Here is a 17,839-nt window from a genome sequence, read left to right on the forward strand (position 1 = left end):
CACAAGGCTGTTATACGTTCTATGTCCTGCTTTTTGTAGTTCCTGCACAGATAGTGTGTTTTGGCACAGTAGTTTAGTCTAATCGACAAACGCAGGTTGAGAGATCTCAGCCATTCTGGCAGTGAAGGCTAGCTGCCTTGCCCAGCACAGTTGCTCATGAACACAATAGTTTCTGCAGATGCTGGAAATGTTGAGCAACACAGCCAAAATGCTGGAGGAACATGTGTTGAACACATTAGGGTCTTAACTGTTTATTCCCTCCATGGAAGCCGACTAAATGCCGAGTTCATCCAGCATTTTGTGTGTGCTGCACGGCAAATTGGGTGGCCGGGGGGAGGGGGGGGGGTATGTCTATTCCAAAGGAGGTGTAAGGCACTTCTTCCCTCTGCTAGCTTGCTAGTCACCCTTGGGCAAGGTTTAGCACCTGCTTAGCCCCCTGATCAGTGTCACTTGAAACCATGGGAGCAGGTGGTGGATAGTCTTATAATCAGTTAGTGCATATCACAAGTCCTGGTTATGTGACCATTGATGCCAGACAATCTCTGAACAGTATTGATAACGGCTGGATGTCATCTGTCTTGTAAAGACACTGCCCAGAAGAAGGCAATGGCAGATCGCTTCTGTTAAAGTTTACTAAGACCAATTATGGTCATGAAACCAAAATCACCTATGTCGTATGACACGGCACATAATGATGGCAATGATGCCCAGCAAAGTCACGGCAGGGTTAAGGTAATGTGGGAAGGAACTATTGCTGACTGTGGCCAGGTACCAGTCACTCTGCAGGACTTCAAAAGTAATATTCTGCGGATGTCAGAAGTACGAGATAAAAATAGGAAGGACTCGAGTTTACATCTGAGGTATAAAACAGTGGTGAGGATCAAGAAGGTGTGGTCAAGGGAGGCAGAGGAGTGCTTACAGCTGGTGGATAGGGCATTATTCAGGGATTCATCTTTGAATCTCAATGAATACGCTTAAGTTGTCATCAGCTTTATCAAGACCTGTGTGGATGAGTATGTGCCTTCAAAACATACTTCAAGACGTACCCAAACCAAAATCCAAGAACCAGGAGATTCACAGTCTGCTGAGGGCTAGGTCTGTGGCATTCAAAACAGTGATCCAGAATTATACTAAAAAAATCTAGGTATGACTTATCTTAAGATGCACATCAGCTCTGGCAGTGTTGGCAGGCCATTACTTCCTACAAAGTGAAACCCAACACCATGACTGAGGTGCTTCACTCCCAGATGAACTCAACGTATTTTATGCACGCTTTGAAAGGGAGAATAAAACTACGCCTGTGTGAATCTCCACAGCACCTTGGTGACCTGTGATCACAAACACGGAGGTCGATGTTGGAATATCTTTGAAGGGCTAAACTCTCACAAGACTTCAGGCCTTGATGGTGAACCTGGTAGGTCTCTGAACACCTGTGCCAACCAGCCTGTGGGCGTGTTCAAGGATGTCTTCAGTCTGTCACTGCTGCAGTCAGAGTTCCCACCTGCTTCAAAAGGGTGACAATCATATCAACAATCAAGGAGAGTAGGGTGAGCTGTCTCACCGACTGTTGCCAGTGGCACTCACTTCTACTGTGGTGAAGTGCTTGAGAAGCCTGGTTATGGCTAGAGTCAACTCCAGTCAAAGCAAGGGCATGGCCCCACTGCAGTTTGCCTATCATCACCATTGGTCTACAGCAGATGCAATCTCACTGGCTTTCCACTCAGCCTTGGATCAGCTGGACCGTAGTGATATTTACATCAGGTCACTGTTGATTGACTACAGCTCAGTGTTCAGCACAATCAAACCTTCCATTCTAATCAACAAGCTCCACAACCTCGGCCTTTGTACCTCCCTCTGCAAATGACTCCTTGATTTCCTCACCGGGAGAACACAGTCTGTGCAAATTGGAAATAACATCTCCTCCTCGCTGACAATCAACACTGGCACACCTCAAGGATGTGTGTTTACTCTCTCTACACCCATGACTGCGTGAGTAGGCACAGCTCAAACGGCATCTATAAATTTGCCAACGACACAACTGTTGTTGGCAGAATTTCAGATGGTGAAGAGGAAGTGTACCTCAGTGAGGTTGAGTGGTGTTGCAACAACAACCTGTCATTTAACAACCAAGGAGCTGATTGTGGACTTCGGGAAGGGGAAGTCGAGGGAACACACACCAGATCTTATTGAGGGATCAGCAGTGGAGAGAGTGAGCAGTTTCAAGTTCCTGGGTGTCAACATCTCTGAGGATCTAACCTGGGCCCAACGTATTGATGTAATTACAAAAAAGGCACGACAGAAGGTACATTTCATTTGGAGTTTCAGGACAATTGGTATATCAGCAAGGACACACACCAATTCTACACATGTACCAATGAGCATTCCAACTGGTTGCATCACCGTCTGGTATGGAGGGGCCACTGCGTGGGACAGAGAAAAGCTGCAGAAAGTTGTAGACCCAGCCAGCTCCATCATGGGTACTAATCTCCCCAGCATCAAGGACACCTTTGAAAAATGATGAATCAGAAAAGTAACATTCATCATTAAGGACCCCAATCTGCGAGAACACGCCTTCTTCTCACTGCTGTCATCAGGGAGGAGATACAGGAGCCTGAAGACACACACTCAACAATTCAGGAACAGCTTCTTGAATGGACAATGAACCAACCATGAACACTGCCTCAATATTTTCTATAGTTATTATTGTGTTTTTTTCATTTACTCCTGCCACAAAACAAAGGATCTCATGACCATATAAACCCGATTCTGAAATGCCCAGCAATAGTCTGCCCTCTGTCGTATACTGAGCTCTGGTGGGAATATGTAACCCAAGCAGTGCACACAGAAAATGGTGGCAGGATTCAGCAAATCAGGCAACATCGGGGGAGGGGGGAGAGAAAACAGATAACGTGTCAGGTCAGTCACCTTTCCTCAGAACAAAGAGAAGTTTGAAAACGTGCCAAGTCAGGGAGAAGAGGGAGCGGTGGAGGTATTTGTGATAGGTTGAATGCCAAAAGAAGACCAAACATCTTTTGATTGCCGACTCCAATAAATGAAACCATTCAGAAGTTAATTGATCTCAAAGTTCACTCTGGAAGGTTCTAACAGTCATGGTGCCTTTGCTTGTGGTGTCTGTGAGTGGGCTGGGACATCAACAGGTGGATGTTTGTCCAAGAACTTTCCTGGCGATTCCTCACTGAACCCAACGTGTGTGTGGAAAATGAGTGCGTGTTCTGTACAATAACCGGCAGTTCACAGGCTTTCCCACATCACTCCCTTTTATTGTCACATCGACAACAAAGGCCTGGATGGAGTTCATGTGGAGACCGTGTTTCCAGTAGTGGGAGAGTTTGGGAGCAGAGGGAACAGAGATGAGGAGGCAGAAGAGTGGTGAATCTGTGGAATTTATTGCCACGGATACTAGTGGAAGCCAAGTGATTGAGTATATTTAAAGCAGAGATTGATAGGTTCTTGATTAATCAGGCTGTCAAAGGAAATGGGGAGAAGGCAGGAGAATGGGGTTGAGAGGAAAAATAAATCAGCCATGATCACCCAGGGCAGCACAAATTGCTGGGCCAAATAGCCTAATTCTGCTTCTATGTCTTATGGTCTAAAAGCTCACATTTCATAGCAAATCTCAATCCAAGGCATTCGTTTTATTATGTGAATAGCCTTCCCAAAAACATTTCAAAAATCAGAGAATAAAAATGATCTTTTATTTAGGAACTCCGTAATCTCAATGCAGCAAATCTTGCAGGAATCAGGACGTTCGATTTTGAAAACAAGGCTACATTTATAAATTTATCCAACCACTGGTCTGGAAGTCTTTATGTTGTTTTCAATAGTTGGTGAGTCTAGGATAGGAGGGCACAGCCTTAGAATAGAAGTATGTCCCTTTAGTCCAGAGATGAGGAGAAATTCCTTTCGGCAGAGAGTGAGGAATCCGTGGAATTCATTGCCACAGACTGCTGAGTCATTCAGTGTATTTAAGATGGACGTTGACAGGTTTTTGATTAGTAAGGGCATCAGGGGTTCTGTGGGTTGTCCAGAAAGGGAAAATAAATCAGCCATGTTGAAATGGCGGAGTAGACTCAATGGGCCAAGTGGCCAAAATCTCTGCCTGTATCTCACGGTCTCATCTCTTCCCGCTTTTTAAGGCAGAATGGTTTGCTGCACCAAGTTAGTGGCAGGGGCCGTGTCTCGGGGAGTGCACCCTCCGTTGTAATCCCGGCTCACAGGCTGACCTATTCTCTCTGAAGTTTCCTGAATGGTGGTTTACCTTCATTTGTTGCCACTGGGAATAACTGAGCCACCAGGCATGGAAGGTGATTGAGATTGCTTTTCAATCCCATGAGTGGGTAGAGGCGCAAGGCAACGGAGTTTTTCTTCTCCTAGATGAGCTGCCAACCACAGCTGATGAGGCCCATCTGCCCGTAACCAGTAACCCACCTTTGCACCTTCCCTGCCGAAGCCACACTTGAAGGCCAGAAGTTCGACGTGATTGTCGGAGTCTAATTGACATGCACACCATTGGGAGCATTTAATAGGTAGTGGGGAGCTTACCCAAACCCTGGCACCAAATAACCTTAAGCACCAAATGGAAATATGCATAATGTAAATATGTAAATAAGTATTTTTAACAACGGTTAAATGCTGAATAAAGCTCCTTCTACACTGTCTCATGGGACATTTCAGGTAGAGACAGGGCAGGCCAGATGCAGAGTAACACTCCCTCTTGATTGCCCCATTGATCGCCCAGGGCATAGCTGTAGTGTAAGCATCCCACTGCACTGCCCCATCAGACACTGCCAGAGGACGGAGGAGTTCCAGCCTCGGTTAGATACTGAACAAAAACACAAAAAAAACGGGTTAGTTAGTAAAGCTTCCAAAAATTGTCCCAAATGATCCCATCAGACACGTCGTCATGTGTAAACTTGCTCCATACTGCCACCTACTGTAGAATGTCCGGTATAGAATAAATCAGAATCAGAATCAGACTTTAATCGCCAAGTACCTGTACACATACAAGGAATTTACTTCCGGCAGATGTTGTCTCTCTGCTCATAACAATAATAATGATAAATATAAATGAAAATATAGATTATACATACAAGTAGTGCAATCCAAGTAATAGTTAGCCGACAGTTAACCGGCAGTTAACTGTTCAGCAAAGTGACCGCAGTAGGGAAAAAACTTCTCCAGGGCCTATTAGTCTTAGTCTGGAGGGATCCGAAGCACCCACCAGACGGAAGCAGTTCAAACAGTCCGTGCGCAGGATGGAAGGAGTCCTTTATGATGTTCCCCGCCCTCTTCTTCAACCTGGAAGAGTACAGGTCCACAATAGAGGCAGGGAGGCTCCAATGATGCGCTCAGCAGTCCTCACTGTGCGCTGTAGTCTGGTTCTATCCTGCTTGAAAGTAAACATATCAAAGTAGGTACTGTACATGTCACCATATACTACCCTAAGATACATTTTCTTGTGGACATTTGCAGGAAAATAAAGAAATATTATACAATAATTTATTAAAAACTATACATAAACAAAGGCTTTTAAATAACCAATGTGCAAAAGAAGACATTACGCAAATAAAAATAACAATAGAGCATCTCCAAAGTTCAAAGTAAATTTATTATCAGAGTATATCTATGTCGCCAAATGCAACCCTGTGGTTCATTTTTGGGCAGGCATTATCAATAAATGTTTAGAATATTAACCATAACAGAATCAATGGAGGACCAACCACCGATTTAAGGACTGGGCCGAATTGAAAAGGTTGGGTACAGGCCAAATTGAGGTGGCAGAGTCCGGGCCCCACAGCGTATTGAAGCGACTGAACCTGATGATTTAGGTGCTGGGCCAGATTGCAAAGGTCAGGGTGTCAAGGCCCGAGGCGAGGGATGGGCTAGTTCAGCACGTTGTTCCACATCATTCACTTGGCTCTGTGCTGAACTAAGCGTCCGCGGACAAAACTCTCTGGACATCAGATCAGAGCGCTATTTGCTTACGTTTATCGTTTGCGTTATTTCTTTATTTTTCTCTGCATATTCGGTGTTTGATGGTCTTTTTACAATTATTTTTGGCTTCCTTTGTTTTGTGGCTGCCTACTAACAGACAAGTCTCAAGATTGTATAACGTAGACATTGATAATAAATGTACTTTTGAACTTTGAATCAGAGTACAGAAGACATGAAATTGTGCAAATAGAAAAAGAAAGAAATAATAATAAATAAATAAGCAGTAGATATCGAGAACAGGAGATGAAGAATCCTTGAAAATAAATTCCTTAGTTGTGGGAACACTTCAATGATGGGGCAAGTGAAATTGAGAGAAGTTACCCCTTCGGTTCAAGAGCCTGATGGTTGAGGGATAATTACTGTTCTTGAACCTGGAGGTCTGGGTCCTGAGGCTGCTTTCTGATGGCAGCAGCAAGAAGAGATCATGTCCTGAGTGACGGGGGTTCCTGCTGACAGATGCTACTTTCCGCTGTCAGTGTTTGATGTCTGTGCTCAGTGGAGGAGACTGCTTTACCTGTGATGGACTGGGCTTTTTGTGGGATTTCCTATTCAAGAACATTGGTGTTTCCATACCACGCTATGATGCAGCCAGACGATATACTCTCCACTACACAATCTAAAGTTGCTGGCTGGTGGCATAATGGCATCAGTGCTGGACTTTGGAGCAAAGGCTCCTGAGTTCGAATCCAGCCAGCTCCCTTGCACGCTTTCCATTCATGCTGGGTTGAGTGTTAAGCTAGCAACTCTCAGCCATTGTAAAAACAAGTCAATGACACCGTCCTGATGACTCCACTCAGAGTTGAGGGCTTTCTTCTTCTTCTCACACATCTATAGAAGTGTGTGAAATCTCCATAAAGTACAGGTGCTTCTGTGTTTTCTTTATAATTGCAGTTATGTACTGTGAAATAATAAAACTGAGGAATTTAAAGTTGCTGACCCTGTCCACCCCTGATCCTGCAATGACTTCCCTCTCCTAAAGTCAATAATCAGCTCCTTTGTCTTGCTGGTATTGAGTAAGAGGTTGTTGTTATGACACCACTCAGCCAGATTTTCAGCCTCTCTCTGTGCTGATTCATCACCACCTTTGATTCGGCCTATGTCAGTGTCATCATAAACTTGAATATGACGTTGGAGCTTGCTTAACCACACAGCCATAAGTGTAAAGCCAGTAGAGCAGGGATGCCTTGTGGTACATCTGTGTTGATGGAGTGTGCAGAGGAGATGTTGTTGCCAATCTGAACCGACTGAGGTCTGCAAGTGAGGAAACCGAGAATCCAATTGCGTAAAGATGTATTGAGGCTAAAGTCTGTGCATTTTAATTACTTTGAGGGGAGGAAAATTGGAAAGTTTCTAAGTCACTTCTGAGGCAGGAGTTGATATGTTTCATCACCAACCTCTCAAAACATTTCATCACTGTGAATGTAAGTAACTTCGTATGCATATTGACAAAAGCAGACTCTTTCTCTTCCACACACACACACACACACACACAGTCATAAGGGAAAGAAGGCTGGACCCAAGTGCAGGACTCAGGCATTGAAGTACTAGGGGCAGGACAGGAACAAATAAATGATAGACAGGATGCAGTGACTGTGGTGTGTGTGAGGGACATGACGTTCAAGGTGATCCTGGGGTTCCAGGAGAGTCAGAGTTCAGGCAAGACAGGATCCCAGAGTTCACTGGGTGGGCCACATAACTCCTGGGCAGGGCCCAGACCTCCCAGGCAGGAATACGGGGGACCGGGCAGGTCACGGGACACCTGGGTAGGTTTCAAGGCACAACCCATCAGTAGCGAGGTATGGAAAGGGGCAGAGTCCCCTGCCGGGCAATGGCAGTCTGGCAGGGCTTGCCCAGTGGAGGCAAGGGATAGGAAGGGAACTAAGTCCAGGGTGACTGCCAGACTTACCTGAATAACTCTTCTTTAACAAGGGTAACTCTAAGCCATGGCAATCAGAGGACCAGGATACACAGAACAACACCCCAACTCCACTCAGTCCCTATACACACTGCCAGCCGATGGGCATCAGGGTCGCCTCCTTGAGCCCCAACAAGCCACGATGATCCACAGGTGAGACTAATTGGGCTCAAGGGTGAAAGGAGGGATGGCAACAAGACACGGAGTCTGGAGTCCGCGGACGAGATCAAGACCCAGAATGCAGGCTCCGGACCAGACCATAAAACACACACACACACACACACACACACACACACACACACACACTCACTCACTCACTCACACACACGTGTTGGAGGAGGGGTATCATGTGTATTTGCACATTTCTTTATATTTCTGTGTTACCGGCTCTCCATAATTGTCAGTCTTTTGCTATTTTTCTCTGTCTGTCCCATTGCTCCTTTGCCCTGGTCCGGACAAGCCAGATACAGGACTATGAACGATTGGGACTTTGCACTGTTCGAGTACACTCCCAGAGTCCTGATGCCTGGACGAATAGAGCAGCAAGTTTGTAAGTGACAATACCCATGGATTTAGTGAGTTTTATCAGGTAGATGAGTAGATAAAAATTTCTCTCAGTCTCTCAGCTCACTCTGCTGACAGTGTCACAGAATAGCAGAGCCAGTGGTTAAACAAGAACTAAACTTTATTTTCTCTTTCTTCTTCTTTTATTCATAATTTGTCCCTGTCCTGGGAATATGTGATGGGACACTGTAGAGAGAGCTTCACTCTGTATCTAACCCGTGCTATCCCTGTCCTGGGAGTGTGTGATGGGACAGTGTAGAGGGAGCTTCACTCTGTATCTAACCCGTGCTGTCCCTGTCCTGGGAGTGTGTGATGGGACAGTGTAGAGGGAGCTTCACTCTGTATCTAACCCGTGCTGTCCCTGTCCTGGGAGTGTGTGATGGGACGGTGTAGAGGGAGCTTCACTCTGTATCTAACCCGTGCTGCCCTGTCCTTTTTTTTTTAAATACAATTTAAATGAAATTTATTTTATCTGATATACAACTTAGAACCGGAGCTTCTGGAAGAACCATTTGTTTTTTCCTGTCTTGTACCTTTCCTCAAATTTTACTTTGGCTTCCCGTCTGGCTTTTCTTTTCAAAGCAGGATCCCTGAAAACATCCTTGTTCACAATGGTCTTATCCAGGGGAATGTCAACGGAGTATCTGGTTGGCATCAGATGATTGTAGTTGTAGACTTTCACAAAGGACTTGATTTTGGACCTCTTGGCCACCTTTTTCTTACCCATCTTGGCAGTCACTTTTCGAGGGTAACGATCAATACCAGCAACAAGGGCATGACTGTAAGGCCTGTCAGAAGTCCCATCATCAATGTTCTTTACAATAACACCTTTGCGTCCAGCATAGCGACCAGCCAGCACCAGAACCACCTTCCCGGGTTTCATAAATTTCCCCATTTCAGCGGTGTTGCTCGATGGCCGTCGCCCACAGTAGTGGGAGTGTGTGATGGGACAGTGTAGAGGGAGCTTCACTCTGTATCTAACCCGTGCTGTCTCTGTCCTGGGAGTGTGTGATGGGACAGTGTAGAGGGAGCTTCACTCTGTATCTAACCCGTGCTGTCCCTGTCCTGGGAGTGTGTGATGGGACAGTGTAGAGGGAGTTTCACTCTGTATCTAACCCGTGCTGTCCCTGTCCTGGGACTGTGTGATGGGACAGTGTAGAGGGAGCTTCACTCTGTATCTAACCCGTGCTGTCCCTGTCCTGGGAGTGTGTGACGGGACAGTGTAGAGGGAGCTTCACTCTGTATCTAACCCGTGCTGTCTCTGTCCTGGGAGTGTGTGATGGGACAGTGTAGAGGGAGTTTCACTCTGTATCTAACCCGTGCTGTCCCTGTCCTGGGACTGTGTGATGGGACAGTGTAGAGGGAGCTTCACTCTGTATCTAACCCGTGCTGTCCCTGTCCTGGGAGTGTGTGATGGGACAGTGTAGAGGGAGCTTCACTCTGTATCTAACCCATGCTGTCCCTGTCCTGGGGGTGTGTGATGGGACAGTGTAGAGGGAGCTTCACTCTGTATCTAACCCGTGCTGTCCCTGTCCTGGGAGTGTGTGATGGGACAGTGTAGAGGGAGCTTCACTCTGTATCTAACCCGTGCTGTCCCTGTCCTGGGAGTGTGTGATGGGACAGTGTAGAGGGAGCTTCACTCTGTATCTAACCCGTGCTGTCCCTGTCCTGGGAGTGTGTGATGGGACAGTGTAGAGGGAGTTTCACTCTGTATCTAACCAATGCTCCATTCCAACTCTGGTGAGCTGTGTCGGCCATGCCCCAGTGGGAGTGATGGTATTTTCCTAAGCTAATCACAGGACAATCTACAATGACCAATTAATCTCCTCAGCAGTATGTCTTATGACTGTGGGAGGAAACCAGAGCACTCAGAGACAATAGATACAGTTGACAGAGAAAATGTAAAAGTTCCTTAAAAATTCCCGTCCTCCCACCTTCTTACTCTGTCTTCTCTTCTTCCTTTCAAGTCCCGATGAGGCGTCTTGGCCCAGACCATTTACTCTTTTTCAGATGCTGCCTGGCCTGCTGAGTTCCTCCAGCAATTTGTGCATATACACACACGCACCTATACAAACAGACATACAGACTACACAAACCCACACCAACACATGCAGAAACAGACACTCACACACACACGCACGTGTTTAAGGACGGATATCCCATGTATTTGCACATTTCTTTATATTTCTGTGTTACCGGCTCTCCATTTCGCCAAAGGACCCATCCCATTGCTGTAATGCTCAATGACTCTATAACGTATCTCAGGAACCAGCCTTCTCTCTATGGAGTCTGATAGTACTTGCCAGTGCCTCTGTCAATAGCCAGCATAATCAAAGACCCCTTCCTTCACTCTTCTCTCCTCCCATCAGGCAGAGCATACAAAATCCAGAAAGCACATCCTACCAGGCTCATAGACAGCTTCCATCCCACTGTTATTAGTCTCCTGAATGGACCTCTTGTGAGATAGGATCCAATTCTTGACTTCATCATCTATCCGATTATGTTTGTACAATTTATCATTTACTGTCACTGCACTTTCTCTGTAGCTGTTACACAGTGTTTTGCATTGTTATTGCTCAATGCGCTGTGTAATGATCTGACCTGAATGAATAGTAAGCAAAAGAAGCTTTTCACTTTATCTTGGCACATGTGACAATAATACACCAATATCATTTGGGAAAGGAATTATCAACTTTCTGAGTATGAACCTTGTGTGGGACATCGACAATCCCTCTCCTCCCACAGTTGTTGCCTGACCCACTGAGTTCCTCAGGAACATTGCCTGTTCCTGCAGATTCCAGTGTTTGTAGACTTGTGCCTTCACTTGATCCCCGGCGACTGGAGCTCTACGGCCACTATTTGGATGGACCATAGGACCCTCATGAGCCCTGCGTGCCTGTGCAACGAGCCTTAAAGCTTTGGGCTCTGAGGTTTCTAGAGCAACTGTATTTGTTAATTGTTGTTGTACTAGAGTCGTTAAGCCCATGCGCTTTCTGGATAATCTTGTCATGGTGATTTTGACTGGCACGGGTTTTCCTCATACTGTGACTAGTTAAAGTGGACTCCTGATTAGCCCTTATTGAGGTTGTAATTTAGAATATTAAAGAGGACAAACAATCCCCTATCCCCTAGATAAGTTACATTACGTTATCTAATTTGAGTGGGAATGGGAAGGAAGTTATTTAACCATGTATGGGGAAAAAAGGAAAACTTCCAAAGGAATGGAAAAAGCAATTATAGTTCCAAGACATAAACCAGGCAAAAATCTTAACAGTCCAGCAAGTTATAGACCAATAACACTAAACTCACATTTGTGTAAAATCTTTAATAAAATATTGACATATTACATTGAAACAAGATGTGGTATTTTTAAATATCAAAGGAAGAGGACCCACAGACCCAATTTTATATCTAGAGCATGAGGTGAGGAGAGCACAACTGAACAGAAAAAGCATAGGGGCAGTCTTGTCTGATGTGGCATAAGTATGTGATATGGAATGGAATGAAGGTTTGACCATCAAATTATATAGATCAGGAATTAAAGGTCGAATGCCAAATTGGATGACAGATTTTTAAATTGGCAGATCTATCATGCTGCAAGGAGGGAAATCTATGTCAAGTAAAGAAATTGTGGAAAATTGACCCCCTTGGGAAATTTATTATTTCAAAATAATAACCATATGTAACACTTGCTTTGCCTAGCGGCTTAATATCAGGGGTGATAACCCCCTGCCCAGCCCAAATTTAAGAAATCTCGTTTGGGTGCATGCTGCGCAATGTGTCCCCATTACAAATCACTACCCTGAAATAACAAACTGTACACAATATGCAATTAAACGATTAAGCTTTATAACTCTTACTTTGACTACAGGTATATGGTTCGTAGAGAAACAAAATATAAAAGAAAAAGGGCCCAAATCATATTTAATAATAAACAGTCTGTGCATAAAGTTGGAGCTCACTCAGTAGTCCTCCTTCCATCATCGGTCTCCTCGGAGCATCGCGGACCTTCGGACCCCTGCTCCGAGTCCACTCCGTCCGACCATCTGCCAGATCTCTCCATTAGATTCTTCTCCCTGCATCTCTCTCTCTCCCTCTGGCAAAAGCCCGTGAAATCAACTGCTTCCAGAATCACAAAACGGGGCAACAAAACCCTAATCGGCTAACATGCATCCAGAGTCCTGTTATCTCCAGCCATAACACAAACATTGCTGCGACCGAGAAACCGTTACCTCACAGTGAACATTGCAGAGAAGCCATTACATTAGTCTGAGCAGTGAATCATTACAAAGAAGCCTTTACACATGTATTTTCTAATATATTAGTAGCGTTACCTGTGGATGATGGATCAATGTGGAAAATGGGTGGGAATGTAAATTTATAACATGGAAACTTCAAGAGGCAATAAAAGACTCACATAGTTAACACATATTAAGAAAATAATAACCAAAAGTAAGAAAGTGTGGAGTGTTCTGAGATGTTTAATAGGAAAGGAATGGAGAGCTGATGGGAAATCCTTGAAAGCGCCTTATATTGGAGTAATAAGATCAATACTGGACTGTAGAAGTGTGGTTTGTGGATCAGCATCACAGTGTGTGCTCAATAAAGTGGATATAATTCAAAGCCCAGCATGAAGGTTAACCAGTGGGGCCATAAGGACAAGACCGGCGGCGGCAATGCAGGTGGAGTTGGGAGCCGCATCTCTGGATCTCAGCAGAACACAGCTTGCGTTAACATATTGGGTAAACCCACAGGGGCCTGGAGAAAATCATCAGACTAGCAGCTTTTAGATCCATGCTAAAGAGAGGAAATCTGAAGTTTCTGCACAGACTATTGGAGGAAAAACAGAAAGGAAATTAACTAGTAACAAGACAAGTGTGACAGAGCCTTTTCCTGGGCTGCCTCCATTGCTGCGTGAAGCACCAGAGGTGGAGCTTAATTTATTCAACAGGAGGCGGAAAAATAGTGAAGTGATTTTAAATCAAGATATAGTTGCAACATGTGTAAATAATAATCATTATGGACGTTTACAAATGTACACAGTTGCTACAACAATTGCTAACAGTAGATTAGGGGGTTCGGTGAGACTTGAGGAACGGCCCGCCGGTAGCGGCTACAACCCGGACTCGACAAGAGAAGGTGAACAAAGAGTTAAGGCTGAAGTGGGTGCGAGTCTCTGAGGCGAGAGCTGGACAGAGACTGGTTGCTGTAATAACCCAGTTTATCCAGCGGCACCTTCTGCATTGTCATCTTGGGAGTTTTCCTCCCAGATCTCCCGCAATTCCTCCAAGCACTGGTCAAATTCTTCCTCTTCTATGAAGTCGGACCTGCTGATATTTGGTGGTATGATCTCAGAGTAAGTCAGGAGAGGGAATCCAGGGGGTACCGAGAATCCCGGGCATATTCCAGGCAGGTGGAAAGCAAAGCTGACATGATCCCATGAACGGTTAAAAGGCGGTAAATCCAATCCGGTAGAATCGGGTCTCCACGTCCAGCCCTGGTCTGATTTCGAAAGGACCGCCCCGGGATCACTGGGGATGTCGGGACAGTCACTGAACAGGGAGGTTCCCGGACAGCAGACCACCACAGCGTGCATCACCTCTTGCTTGTATTTGAACGTACCCAACACCCGCACCTCCGGCGGCTCCCCAGCGCACACGGAATCTTGGTACATGTCCATCAGACTCGAAATATCGTAGGTGAACTTGAAATTGCCATATCGGGATCCACGCTGGAAAGCGGGAGAGCTGAAACAATGGGACAATACGTCCGTGTTTTGGTACTTGTTTCGCTCTCTCTCAATCTCAAGCTGGTCTATTTCGAAACCCCACCAGGAGAAACGTTCTGTCACCTTTTCTCCAATCTTCTTCTGCTTTCGGCTGATGAATCTCCCGCTGGACAAGATTCCTTTGGCAGCGCTGAAGGTGGTGACCTGAGAGAGTTGTGTGGGCTGGAAGGTAGGTCGGTCTGTCTCATCGATGTCGAGTAAGGAGTAGTCAGGTGTTGTTTGGTAACTTGTATCCCAATTCTCGCAGCGCAGATGAACTCTGGGGTAAAATGATTCTTCTCCAACCTTGGCTGATCCCGTCTGGTGCCATTCACTTTGGCTAAACATGGTTCTGTTTGCCCACCTGCCGAGTGATACGACGCTGTTGAGAGAGACTTCTATATACTCGTGGGTGTTCCCCTGGAACTAGACAGGCAGACACGCAAGAGCGGGACTGGGGAAATGAAACTGAAAATATTTTACACATCACCTCACTAGTTGATGAGGAAGTTGACAGGTCGAAGCGTCATCGCGTGTCTGAACTGAAAAGTTTGATGGGGCGTCTTGGCGGCTGCGGTTCAGCTCGCAGAAGGGCCGGTTTCCATGATGTTTAACCCCATGACCCTGTCTCCGAAATCATTTGACTTTTTACCCTGAAACATCTGGACAGCGAAGCTCTGTACATCGGGATGCTTGTTATTGCCTACAGTTCAGCATGCAATACCATCGTCCCCACAAATGTTTAAATTCCACGATGTTAATAGTTCTTTGGGTTTGTGCTGGACCCGCATGTACATGCAATGCCGAAGAAAACATGGGGGCGCCTCTACTTCCTTAAGAGCCAGCAGAGATCCAGCGTGACACCTAAAACTGGCAGAGTTCTATAGATGTCCAGTGGAGATCATGTGACCGGCTGCATCACACCTGGTGTGGAAACACCAATGCCCTTGCATGGAAAATCCTACATAAAGTAGAGGATACGGCACAGTCCATCACGGGTAAATCCCTCCTCACCAATGAGCACATCTACACCACGCCTTGTTGCAGGAAAGCCAACATCCATCATCAAGGACCCCTCCATCCGGGACGTGCTCTCTTATCATTGATGCCATCCGGAAGAAGGCACGGGAGCCTCAGGACTCACACCACCAGGTTCAGGAACCTCAACCATCAGGCTCTTGAACCAAAGGGGATAATTTCACTCAACTTCACCTGCCCCATTATTTAAATGTTCCTACACTTATGAACTCACTTTCAAGGGCTCAGTTCCAACTCTCATGTTCTCAATTTTTCTTTGCTTATTTACTTATCTTTATGATTTCTTCATTTTTGTATTTGCCGTTTGTTGTCTTTTGCAACAAACAACAATAACTTGTCTTAAATGGTTGAACACCCAGATTAGTGTGGTCTTTCATTGATTCTCTTTTGGTTATTGTACTATTATAGATTTATCGAGTATGCCCACATGAAAACAAATCTCAGGGTTGTATATGATGGCATATATGCACTTCGATAATAAACTAACTCTGAACTTTGAACAGTCTATCACCTTGCCTGTGACTGGAAGAGGCTCCAGAGGGTAGGTGCAATAGATTATAACTCAAAAATAACCCTTCCTACCGACAAAGCCCTCCAGTTTTAACTATCGTCCATGTGCCTAACTCAGTTTCTTAAATATTCTTAATGTATCTGCCTCTATCACTACCCCTGATAGCACATTCCATGCACCCACCACTCCGCTTAGAAACTGTCCCTTTGTATCTTGTCTACACTTTCCCTCAATCATGTTAAAATTACACCCCCTCATATGAGCTGTTTCTGCCCTGGGAATAACTCTCAGGCTGTCCTCTTGATCTGCGTCTCTAATCATCTTGCATGTTGCTCACATTCCTCCTGCCTGTCCACCAAACAGTGGACACTGTGGAGACACTGATGGGTTGGTTGCAAATAGCAGTTCATGCCAGAGATCTTGGGATGCTGATCAAGAGGAATATGTGATTCCCTGCTTCCTTCCACTGAACACAGATGACATTCAAACAATCATCCCGAAACCGGATGGTCTGCACGTTCAGCCATTGCAAGTGTAGAGAGGCTTGTTTGGAACTGAGAAGATGGTCAGTGACTTCACTGAAATGTACAGGACTCTCAGGGGGTTTGTCAGGGTCAGGGTGAAATACTGGAAAAACTTAGGATTCAGTTCTGACCAAGCGTTATGGACCTGGCATGATAACTGATTCTCCTCCGACAGTTGTTCCTGACCTGCTGGGAAGATCCAGCATATTTCTATTGTTGTCAGACTTCCAGCATCTGCAGTTTAGTGGTTTCAGAGCAGCCAGTCAGATATTCAGGGCGTACAGGAGCGAGACAGACCAGTCAGCTGAGTGGCGTTGCAGCAACAACCGTGCACTCAGTGTCAGTAAGACCAAAGAGATGATTGTGGAGTGCAGAGAGGGTAAAGCAAGACAACATGAACCAATCCTCAGAGAGGGATCAGAAGTGGTGAGAGTGAGCAATTTCAGGTTCCTGGGTGTCAAGATCTCTGAGGATCTAAGCTGGTCAGAATATATCAATGTAGTTACACAATAGGCAAGGCAACAGTTACAAACAAGAGAAAATCTGCAGATGCTGGAAATACACACACACACACACACCTGGAGGAACTCAGTAGGCCAGGCAGCATCTATGGAAAAGAGTACAGTCGACATTTCAGGCTGAGACCCTTTGTCAGGACTGGAAAAAGAAGTAAGGAGTCAGAGGAAGAAAGTGGGGAAAAGGGAGCCAAAACCACAAGGTGAGAGGTGAACCAGGGAGGGGGAGGGGTGAGGTAAAGAGCTTGGAAGTTAATTAGTGAAAAAGATACGGGGCTGGAGAAGGGGGATTCTGACAGGAGAGGACAGGAGGGCATGGAAGAAAGAAAAGAGGGAGGAGCATCAGAGGGAGGTGGTAGGCAGGTAAAGAGATAAAGTGAGATAGGGAAATGGGAACGGGGAATGGTGAAGGTGGGGAGGGGGAGGCTTTACCAGAAGTTTGAGAAATCAATGTTCATGCCATCAGGTTGGAGGCTACCCAGATGGAATATAAGGTGTTGCTCCTCCAAACTGAATGTGGTCTCATCACAACAGTAGAGGAGGCCATGGACTGACATGTCGGAATGGGAATGGGAAGTGGTTTTAAAATGGGTGACCACTGGGAGATCCCGCTTGTTCTGACAGATAGAGTGTAGATGCTTGGGAATGCGGTCCCTAAAGTGCATCCGGATTCCCCGATATACAGCAGGCCACACCAGGACACAGTAAATGACACCAAGAGACTCACAGTTGAACTGTCACCTCATCGGGAAGGACTGTGTGTAGCCCTGAATGGTAGTGAGGGAGGAGATATAGGGGCAGGAGTAGCACTTGTTACGCTAGCAGGGGTAAGTGCCTGGGGGAGATCAGTGGGGAGGAACGAATAGACAAGGGAGTCATATAGGGAGTGATCCCTGTGGAAAGCAGAAAGGTGGGGAATGGTGAGGGGGGAAATATGCTTGGTAGTGGGGATCCCATTGGCGATGGTGGAAGTTGCAGAGAATTATACGC

At 45.8% G+C, this 17,839-nt stretch overlaps 1 protein-coding gene across 1 annotated transcript; it reads right to left on the minus strand.

Moving 5' to 3' along the window:
* Positions 1 to 8,940: 8,940 nt before the first annotated feature.
* On the minus strand, positions 8,941 to 9,427 carry LOC132379730 (large ribosomal subunit protein eL27). Its single transcript, XM_059948016.1, has one exon. It carries the CDS (start codon positions 9,387 to 9,389, stop codon positions 8,979 to 8,981), a length of 411 nt encoding a protein of 136 aa, XP_059803999.1. The 5' UTR covers positions 9,390 to 9,427; the 3' UTR covers positions 8,941 to 8,978.
* Positions 9,428 to 17,839: the final 8,412 nt, after the last annotated feature.

This window comes from Hypanus sabinus, chromosome 22 (assembly GCF_030144855.1).
Source record: "Hypanus sabinus isolate sHypSab1 chromosome 22, sHypSab1.hap1, whole genome shotgun sequence".
Taxonomy (NCBI): Eukaryota; Metazoa; Chordata; class Chondrichthyes; order Myliobatiformes; family Dasyatidae; genus Hypanus; species Hypanus sabinus.